This window comes from Miscanthus floridulus, chromosome 6 (genome assembly GCF_019320115.1).
Source record: "Miscanthus floridulus cultivar M001 chromosome 6, ASM1932011v1, whole genome shotgun sequence".
Taxonomy (NCBI): domain Eukaryota; kingdom Viridiplantae; phylum Streptophyta; class Magnoliopsida; order Poales; family Poaceae; genus Miscanthus; species Miscanthus floridulus.
In genome coordinates, this window is record NC_089585.1 from 67,407,904 (window position 1) to 67,419,034 (window position 11,131).

The 11,131-nt window shown below is 45.9% G+C and overlaps 1 protein-coding gene across 1 annotated transcript; it reads left to right on the forward strand.

Annotated features, from left to right (window-relative positions):
• Nucleotides 1–2,678: 2,678 nt before the first annotated feature.
• On the forward strand, nucleotides 2,679–5,808 carry LOC136458330 (uncharacterized). Its single transcript, XM_066458285.1, has 3 exons — nucleotides 2,679–2,869; nucleotides 2,951–3,102; nucleotides 5,486–5,808. The coding sequence occupies exons 1-3, from the start codon at nucleotides 2,779–2,781 to the stop codon at nucleotides 5,564–5,566; spliced, it is 324 nt and encodes a 107-aa protein (XP_066314382.1). The 5' UTR covers nucleotides 2,679–2,778; the 3' UTR covers nucleotides 5,567–5,808.
• Nucleotides 5,809–11,131: the final 5,323 nt, after the last annotated feature.

Here is an 11,131-nt window from a genome sequence, read left to right on the forward strand (position 1 = left end):
AGCGTGTGGCGCCCTAGAGGGGTACCACGCACCGAACATGCTCTAGCCGAGCGACGGCGGCGCGGCGCACAGGCAAGAGCCTTCCCCAGCATGCAGCCGCCATGTTAGATGCCCTGGGCCGGACCTGGTGGGCAAATATTAGTGGCACCATGGCAATAGTGACCCAGACAACCACGACCAACACCCTAGGACCCGGGATGCTCGACGCAACCCGAGCCTAGACGCTTGCAGCCCATAGGCGTTCACGAAAAGGATCCAACAGATGCCATTCTAGGCACGCTTCCATGTGCTGTCGAACATCATCAAGTACTCTAGGGATACCAACCCTGCCGTGTGGCTGGAAGACTTCTGCCTCGCCTGTCGAGTTGGCGGGGCGGACGATGATCTCTTCATCATCTAATAGCTACCACTCTACCTCGCGAAAAGCGCCCGAGCATGACTCAAGCATCTCCCCACGGACAACATCCACTCATGGGTAGATTTCAAGCGCATCTTCATAGGGAACTTTCAGGGCACATACGTGCGCCCTGGAAATTCCTGGGACCATAAAGCCTGCAAACAAATAGAAGGAGAGACTCTACGCGAGAACATCCACCACTTTTCCAAGTAGTGCAATGAGCTTCCTAATATCATGGATGCGGACATGATCGGAGCATTCATCTCTAGAGCGACCAACGAAGCACTCGTCCATGAGCTCGAACGCAGCAAGCCAAGAATGACGTGGGAGTTACTTGACCTCGTGACAAGCCACGCCTCTGGTGAGGAGGCCGTCCACGTAATCTTTTGCAAGTACCAGGGTAAGGCTCATGCCCAACCCATGAACGAGGCTAAGGACCACAATCAGCAATAAAAAGGCAAGAAGGATAGCTGGAGGCGCCATGACTGCGAGTTTGTCACGACGGTCGATAGGGTCCACAGGAAGAAAACTGGCAAGCTCAACCACGTTAGTTTTGACAAGATAGTGAAGATGTCATGCAGCAACCATGGCTATCTAGTCAAGCACACCCTCGAGGAGTGTGACCTTATCAAGCGCTACTTCAAAGGCAACTACATGGCAACCGGTATGGACACGCCGTCTGGATTCGCCGGCAATGAGGAGAAAGGAGATGCATATCCTGACTCAAAAGGGTGCCTCATGATCTTCGGCGGATCGGTGGCATACGAGTCCAAGCGCTGGTAGAAGCTCATGGCTTGGGAGGTCAATGCGGCCACCCTGGGTGAAGTTGTCCTGGCTTTTCTGAAATGGTCAGAGACCACAATCACTTTTGACAGAAAGGATCACCCTGACCACGTTCTGCAACGGGCCGCTTCCCCCTTGTCGTTGACCTGATCATCGGCAAGATCCGCCTATCTCGTGTTCTCTGGACGGTGGGAGCGGCCTCAACCCTCTCTATGCTGAAACTTACAATGCCATGGGGCTATCGCGAGCGGTGATACGACCATCCGATGCTCCGTTCCACTAAGTCGTACCCGGGCTCTAGGTCATTCCCCTTGGGTAGGTCAACTTACCCGTGATGTTCGGAGGCTGAGCCAACTTTCACACGGAAACACTCACCATCGAAATAGCGGATTTCCTCGATGCCTACCACGCCATCCTGGCCCAACCATGCTATGCCAAGTTCATGATCGTCCTCAACTACACCTGCCTCAAGCTCAAGATGCCCGGTCCTCACGGGATCATTACCATAGGAGGCGACCTCCAGCAGGCCCACCTATGGACCGGACGGGGATAGGACGACTGCATTTTCTGTTTGGTTGATAAGGGACGGGATCGATTCCATTTGTGTTTGGCTGAAGAAATAAATATGAATTGGATAGATGGTGGATTTAACGTACATATCAATCTCTTTTCTATATAAAAATTACTCCCACTCCCCCGGGTCGAGCAACATCATTTCCCATCTCTTTTCGCTTTTTTTTCCTTTTTTCGTCGCCATCATCTTCTTCTTCTCCCCACACCGCTATGCGTCCATGGCCCTTGACCCTCGCCGACCATGCCCTCTGCCCAGCGCCAGCCATCGGAGATGGCCCCACCCGAGCCTGAGGCCGCCCACTCGCCACACTATGACATCCGCTGCCACTGCTCCTTCGCCCACCGCGCCGCTTCTACTCTGCCCGACACCGCCGCTGCCCCGTCCTCCGCCGTTGCTGCTCCGCCGGCACGAGCAGAAGACCGGATCTCGCCGGATGGAGCTCGACCTTGCACGCTACTCGGCTTTGCCTAACTGACCTCACACTGCTAGGCCTGCCAGCCCGCCCGCCACTAGGAGAGAAGAAAGCCGCTAGAGAAGAGGAAGAATAATAGCGCCGGGGAGGGAGAAAAGTGCACACCCATTGGCCTCCTCTACCGTAGTCTGTGTACCCGATCTCCAAAAAAATAGTGCCTTACCTATCTCCTTGTGTGATCGACAATGGTGGCCGTCGAGCCCTTGACCCTAGCCTTGGCAGGTGAGGAGCTCTTCGGGCTCTAGTACATACGAAATGATGACCAGTCCTCATGCAATTTACCTCGGTCGCACCTTCGACTATGTGTCTTCACCTCTACCTAATAAAGTCATCTAGCGTTGTCGTTATCTCTACCTACTGTACGTAACTATCCGTTGCACGTACGGACATTTTTGCTAGTAATAATAATCTCAAAACGTTCTAAATTAATTATCCCTATATCCCCTCTCCTCTTGGTTGTTGGGGCGCGGCGGCGCAAGGTTGTCTCGTCGTCACCGGGCCTTCACCTGCACTCGTCGTTTCTCTCAATCCTCGCTGCTCCAGTCCCATCCCATGGCTCTCGCGTTCGCATCTCACGCCCGCCGCCTCCTCTTTGCCGGCGCTGGAGCTCCGGCGAGATCGTTCCACGTCCAGCCCTACCAAGGTATGCCCGCTCCTTCTTCTCCCCCTTGAATCTCGTCGTGCTTCTCTTTGGTGACTGGAGTTGGATCGTTGCCGGGCGCAGCCAGGGTCGGCGTGGTGGAGTTCCTCAACGGCGTGGGTAAGCGGATGGAGACGCAAGCCGCGAAGCCGGAGGAAGCAGTGGGTAGCGATATCCAGAGGCTGATCGAGGCCGGCAAGTTGCGGCGCAAGAATCTCCGCATCCCCTGCAAGCGTGTAAGCCACAAATTCTCCTCTCTCTCTCGGGTGACAAACGACGAAACGAGTGTCGGATGTGCCTCTAGTTTGAGCATTTTGCCATGGAAATGTAGTTGTCGCTCGGCGAGGTTTTGATGTCTATTATATAATTCGATCCCTAAGTCGAATTTATGGGCCGTAGCCAAATGTTGGTTTGGGAGATTTCCTGTGGTGTTTTCTGATTGAGATGCAAAATACTTTTCTCCATATAGCTTTGTTTCCGACGTTCCATTGGCTAAAATGTGAGGTGACTTGGCATGTTTACAAATCAAATCGACATGTTTGTAGAATAAATTGGTCCTTCTAGTAAATTACTTTGTTCAAATAGTTTCCTAGCTTATACGTTGGTTTGATTCTTGTGAATATCAAACCAGTTCATAGTTAATAGTTACCAGTTCATAGTTAATAGTTTCCTTATGATAGATTGTTTTCATAGCAAATTTAGCATCAAGTAGTGAATCTAGGTCTCTCAAACCATGCATTGGGTGTTGAAAGATTGATGAGCTGACAAGAACGCACGATCAGTTTTTGTGTTTTGTAAACACTACAGAGTTTTTTTTCGGTTGATGATGTTCTCTCTAGTTAGTTTTTCCTTTTGATGTTGGAATTAGTTTTCTAGAAAGTTGTGCCTGGCACAGTGGTAGTGTCCTTCCACTCATATCCCGGTGGTCCTTATTCGGATCAACCCCTTTGTAAAAGCTGCCTAGAGATTCTCTTTCCGGTGGCCTTAGTAGCACTCCTCAGGTCCTAAGTTCGACTCCCGTGGGAGCGAATCTCAGGCTGGGATTAAAAAAATCCCCTCATGTGTCCCATGGCCAAAGCATAGGTCAAAAGGCCCAACCCGGTTCTCATAGGGCAACGGTGCCCCTGTGTCAGGGTGGGCAGGGGTTTTCTTAGCCTGTGTGAGAAGGTCTTCTCTTCTCTATCACAGCAATGCCCAGGGGTGGCTTACCCTGTAGGTCAAGTTTTTTTTTAGATTCCCTTTCCTAGACTCCAAATTTTGCATTCCCCCAATTTCAATGCCAAGAATGTGCTTTATGTTGACGTCCATGAGACCGTGACCCAATTGGTCTTGCATAACATAGCTCGAGTTCACGCTATCCTAATTTTTAATTAAGTTGCAACATTTAGCTAAAATGGATTTTTTTGCCATAATTTTCTTTGTTGCGAAAGCCATGTAAGTTTTCACATAGAGCCCATTATTTGTGCTCGGGGAAACAAGTTAGCGTTTAATATCCAAGCTTGTTTCTGTGTAAATGGCTGTGGTTCCGGTCGGAACTGCTTGCTGCAGCTGTTTGACTAGCACAACCGAGCAGGCTGAAATGCTGATTATCTCCCCAACTTTGATTTTGGTGGCTATCTAAATCAAGTTTAACATAATCTGGTTTTGTTAAAATGTGAGAATGAAACAAAATTTGGTCAACATTTAGCTAACCACTGATTTTTAATTGTAACATTTACTATGGGTTAAAACCTGTTGCATCTTGATAACAAACAATTTTATCTTGATCAGATATGTTTGAATCAAGTTGTTGTTAGAATTAGCTGTTTTGGTTCAGAATTCTTCTAAGGAAAAGTTTGTGCACGAGCATTTTGCTATGGAACACCTTCAAAGAAAGCTAAGCATGTGACCACGCAGGCATCCTCATCTTTTTTCTCATAATTTGTTAGGGCCACGATTGATAAAGCTCTATGATTGTGTGAAGTGTTCTTTCCCACCAAAGAGGCATCAAGCATTGCTGTTCGCTTGCTTCTCCTGCAATATGTTCTGTTTGCTCTCTTATTCCCATCACCTCCATGGTCGCTTGTTGCTTCCAAGGCAATATGTTCAGAAAAGATTGGCTTTTTTTTTTGAAATAAATGATTGGCATTTAGTAGCATTAAGAAAGGTTCTTTCTTTCTGTAATGTAGCCTCGCTTTGCAAGGTTAGTTGCTCCAGTTTCTGAATGCTACACCCTCCTTCGCACTGAAGTGAAATTCACACATGCTTCTCAGTGCGCCACCAGATCAAGCTCAGTTTCCACACGCCTGCTTGGCTGCTCACCTGAATAGAGCTCTTGGTAGACCGAATCAACCTTACTGTTGCTTGGGTTTGCTCAACTATCTCCTCGCTGAGACTGAGGTCTACACTGCTGAACTGAGGCCTTCTTTTGACGGGAAGCTGGACAGGTCAACAAAAGGAGGATGTGTGGGCTCTTTTGACGGGAACAATAGAATTGCATGAATACTAGTTGTAGCAGCTTAGCAGATAAATTCTTCATACATATAGCAGGGCTCCATTTAAAAACGTAAAGATTGAGAATAGAAGTCTCTAGATCTAAATTATCAATTTGTCATATTTGATTATTTTCCTGCAATGCAGAGAAAGTTGATTTTGAGTCTTGCCCACAAGTTTCGTCTTGGTCTCTGGAAGCCTCAAGCAGAACCCAAGAAAGTCGAATGAAGTTGGTTTGTTCTTAGAATGCTCACATGGAATTATGGAAAACAATTGACTGAAGCATGTTTGAGACATTGAATAGATACTCTTGTAATTTGGATGCCACAATCTTCGTTCTCTGCCAACGCTTATTTTCCAACAGTTTGTGCAGAATTCTTGAAAATTTCCAACTATATGTATCATGTAGCATGGCTTGTTCATTTTGTAACAACAAAAGTTACCAATAACATATGGACAATTCTCCTTGATGGTTTATCACTTCATATCTGTATTGTTACATAGTTTATTTTACTACAATATTGTAGTTTTGTGAAGTAACTCTAAATGGATGGATTAGGTCCAGAGCCGGACCTGAAGCACCCCCATGTAACTGTAGTTGACATAGCTCCACTAAACACCGTTGTTTGGCTTAGTTGTGAATATAAATGTTCATCATGTGCATGTATTTGAGTATTTGTGTTGATGAATTTTTCTTAATTATATGTTCCTATGCATTTTTTTCATTTTTTTTGTGACAATGAAATAGCTTTCACTATATCTCATTGTAGTTTTTATAGCTTTGTGGGATCTCGCTTTGTGGAGGAGGTTATTGCTAAATGGCTTAGCCTGCTATTAAAAAATATCTTGATTCTGACTCAACCCATTCTAAACATCGGCCACGTCAAATTTAGAATTTGGTCGACTTAGAACAAGCTAGAGGTGCATACACGTGCATACAGTTTTGGATGTTGTCGCGGAGGTTGTTTTTGTGATCGCAGACTGTCAGCGGCGGCGGCGGCTGCCGAACGGAAACGAGAAGGGTAAACAGTAATACGAGGAAGGTAGCTGACGGCAGAAGGCCGGTTCTATTGTAAAGCGTAAAACGTAATGAGTTAGGGTTTCAAAAGATACATTAGCCTCCGATTCACACCCCTCTTATCCTCACTCACTGGCCACTCAACACACGCATTACAAGCCCATTCGGGGCAACCAGTCGAACGTTCTTGGACTTGGGCCTTGTGGACTTCCTGGGCCTTGGTGCCGCAGCTGGCCGGGTCGCCCGGATGGGAGCTGCTGACATCCCTCCCCCTTGAGCTCCGGTATGTCCCCATGCCGTCGCACCTGGAAAGCGATGATGGAGTGCGACTTCGTCTTTCCAGGTGGCCAGACTATCATCCATGCCCCACCACTTGACGAGCAGTTAAGGAACAGCATGGGCGTCGTGATGATGAATGCGGCGCTGCATAATCTTCTCTGGAGCCTGGAGGGAGTCGTCGATGTCGGGGAGCATGGCGGAGACGGGAGGCAGATGAGCTAACGCCGGCTTGAGGAGGGAGACGTGGAAGACCGGATGGATTGAGGAACCCTCCTGAAGCTTCAGCTTGTAGGCGACGTCGTTGATCTTGTCGATGATTTCGAAGGGCCCGAAGTATTTGAAGCAGAGCTTGCTGTGGGGGCGAGGCGCCAGCGACGATTGCACGTACGGCTGGAGACGAAGGAGAAGACGAAGTCGCCGATGGCGAATGTGCGCTTCGAGCGGTGCTTATCAGCTTGGGCCTTCATGCGCTGCTGGGCGCGGAGTAGATGTTGGCGCACTGCAGCGAGCATGGTGTTGCGCTCAGCCAATTTGGAAGCCGCATCCGGCACATGAGTAACAGCGGCATTAGCAAGCGTTGATACTTCTTAACAACTATTGGTGGAATTCCGCAAGCACACAGAACTATCGCATAGCACTTCGCTCGGTGAGTACTGAGTGTCGAATTTATATTTTTCCCACCAGATGGCGGAAGGCTAGAATTTATATTTACTGGTAGATTGCTAAGGGAAGCCTAAGTGTATCCTAAGTAGGTGAACGATAATGGAAGTTGAATGTGAACTCCCTAAATTAAACTACTAAACAAGCTACACTAGAGATAGGTGGGAGAGCGAGTGATTTATCTTTGAAGTAACTAAGGGTAAACTAATGACTAGGAGAAATACGCTAGTACTTTAGGGCATAGCCCGCCTACCAACTAGAAGAGTTAAATAGACAAGGGCCCTGTTCGCTGGTCTGAAACTTGGCTGAAACTGGCTAAAAACACTGTTCCGGCTGAATTGTTGTGAGAGAAAAATACTATTCCGGCTGAAAAAAGAAGCCAAACAAGCCGAATATGGGGTAAGCCGAACAGAGCCAAGGTCTGCCACGAGCCATACGATTTAATAACTAGACCTATCGTGGTGGAATACAGAGGATGGACAAGCCTGTTACCACTTGCCACCTACAACAATCTATCCAGAGACCTAGCCGTATCCACAGGTAATCTATAGCCTAAGCACCACGCTTAATCTATAAACTTACTACTTCGATCCGAGTTCCGATAAAATAAGATCAAAGCACCCTAACCAGACGGTAGAACCAATACTAACGAATAACTACTAATTAAGAGATAACCTATGCTACTAATGCCAAACAATAAACACCTAAGCTCACTAATGATGAACAATAATGACTAAGTACTTAAGTAAAGCAAAACAATAATACTAAAATAAAGTATTGAAATAAATACTAAATAAAGTAATTGTTAAATGAAAGAATTACAAAAGAGTTATACCAGACCTAGAAGACTCTTCTGGACTTCGAAGGAAGCTCTGCTCTTGCTCTACTCCACTACTTGTGGCAGAACTGCCTAGTCTAATGTCCTCTTAAAAGTACTTGTCTTCCATTAGATACTAAGTACTCAAGAAAGCACTAAATCGTGACGTTCCATCGAGCACACCCTAAGGGAGAACTCGAAAATCCACATTTTTCCGTCAGGATCATAAATGAGAGAATAAAGCTTACAACATTATTAACCATTTCTTACATCACTTTATTACAATATGAGAGTATTTAAACAAGTTAAATGCAACAGCGTGATTAAAACAGTTTGCATGTAATCGACTTTATACATTTCAAGTTCACAAGATTTTTTTCTTGCAGCGGAAAATAAACATATGATCAGAGTTACAGCGGAAACAAAGATTAATTTGATGACATGGTGAAGTATTAACATAGTGGACATTTATGTACAAGAGATTCTAGCAGATTTTTACATCTTTTCTTATAAAACCTTTAGTGAGGGTTGTAAATAAACACTATAGCCGTAGCACGAAAGGAATCCTTTCTGAGCCCATCAGAAAGTTTCCACACACAATAGTCAGCTCTATGTATCCTCCGGTTACCTGCAACAAGGGAAAATAAAACCCTAAGTACTCGATTGTACTTAGCAAGACTTACTCGACAGGAGAAAAATAAAAGACTCTAAGGATATGCAAGGCTATCTGGCTTGTGGGTTATTGCATCTGCAGTAAGCATTACTAAACGTGCGTCCTTATATTTAATTTTATTAGCAGTCATCATTAGTTCATTAACTTACCGGTCTATGGCAACGTTCGCTTGTCTTAAAAATGGCTTGTTCGGCTTCTTTTTTCAGCCGGAACAGTGTTTTTCTCTCACAACAATTCAGCCGGAACAGTGTTTTTCAGCCAGTTTCAGCCAAGTTTCAGACCAGCGAACGGGTCCTATGTAAGCACATATGCTACTTTCAAGCAGGTGATAAGCAATCAGAACTATTTTATCATCTTTCATATTCTAGTTCTTACTACGGTGCTAGACCATAGCCAAGTCGTACCGTCTCATAGAAACGGCGATTCGCGAATCAATGTATCCTAGCTGGGTACCCCGAAACACACGCCTCGCTTGTACCCAAGTCACAAACAAGACCAACCCGTTCCACTCCTGTCAAGGGGTTCAGGTCCCCGTCCAAACTTGGACTCCAAGCCCCCAACACCCGAGACCCGGTCTCAGTATGGTGCTTAGACCTCTACCTAATACCTATCTCTAAAAGTTGGTCCGGAAAGAGGCGAAACCCATGATAAGAGAGTAACAAGTCTTCCCGCTCCTATAAGTAAGTATGTGCTCAGGATAATAAGTCTGTGACCTGACTACCATCCATAGCAACGGACGGTCGTCAATCGACACAGGCGGAACAAGTGCAATCCGAGCCTCGCTTGAATGTCTAACCAAGTCCAGATCCAAAGTACCATTCCGCCCAGCTTCCAATTATCCTCCATGTATATTCCATGTGATAGTAATATAATAACAACAATAATATCTTTCCTATCTCTCGTGAGTGATAGGTAATCCCTCGACTTTTGTCGGATCCTATAGCACAACAATCTACATGATCCTGACATACTAGTAGGACTCATAGGATAAGGATATATATATGCAAGTAGATTTCATTCAACTCCTCAAAACTTAATGCACAAGCATAAAATAAAGTGCAGAATAATAGGGGTTATGCACCGGGGCTTACCTGGGTAAGATATAACCAAAGGTTAGCACTCCATCATGGTGACACGATCATCGAGGCACCATCTTTTCTGTTTCCCTGTTCGACTCCATGATCCATCGTTCTTCCTATTATGATATATGTGGATGCAATGTAGAAAATGTAATTAATCAACGGCAACTGCAACTCTAAAATACGATTACGCTCCGCAAGCTAATGAGCTAGCTTTAATGACTAACGTACTAGTCTATGTATCCACGTCGTCAAGTAAGGCTTTGTCTCCAAAAAAATGTTTTAGTTCTAAAAACCCAAGGTGTTTTGGTATTTTATTGATTAAATATATATTTTTGAACTAGGGCTCTTTTAGCTACCCTAGCAAACTAATTATCATAGAGCTATAAAAATTACAGTGAGCACCTAATAATGTTAGGAATTTATTATAAAAGTTTTAGAGCCAACACTATCACCCATTTATCACAACAATTCCTACAAGTTTATATCTTACAATATTAAGCATCTCAATTTAATTAGATAACTCCTAAAAATATTATAAAACTATGTGAACATAATATACTAGCAGATAGATCATGATTTTAGGAACCTAACAAAATTAGTTTCATAATTTTTGGCCAACTACATAAATTTATATTGCATTTACAAGTTTACCTTAGAAACTAATTAGAAAATGCTTTAGAAAACGAAAAGGACCGACAACAACCCATTCTAGCCCAGCAGCCCAGCGTGGGTCACGACCGCATGTGCATCGCTATGGCCCAGCATGTCCCAAGGCTGGGATGCCCACGCGCGCACTCACGTTTTGCAAAAGAGGGCTCGGGTTTTTGGATAATCACATGGAGCAACGAAGCACTATTACTACAGACTCACGCTTTGAATTAAAGACCCTAGAATGTGTTGCCTTTGCAACGGGGCGGTCCTCGGCGTACCCGCGTGCGGCGGCGTGGCACACCGGCTGCAACGGCGGTTATGCCGGGCAAACTAGGCTCGCTACGACAGAAGTAATGGGCCGACCACCGGCTATGGCTAAACGTGCAAGGATGGGTGGCAGTTAGGGACTCGGAGGTGCACTTATGCAAACTGCAGCGGCAAGCGGCTTTCTGCAGCGGCGGCGTGACTGTTCTGACGAGCTAGAGCAGTAAGAAGACTAATGAGTGAGAGGGTGAGCATAAGGAGCTTACAGTGAGCACTTCCAAGGTGATGGTCCATCGGCAGCCTGAGTAGAGCTTGCCACATGCGACCGAGCGGGGCAGTGGTGCTCCGT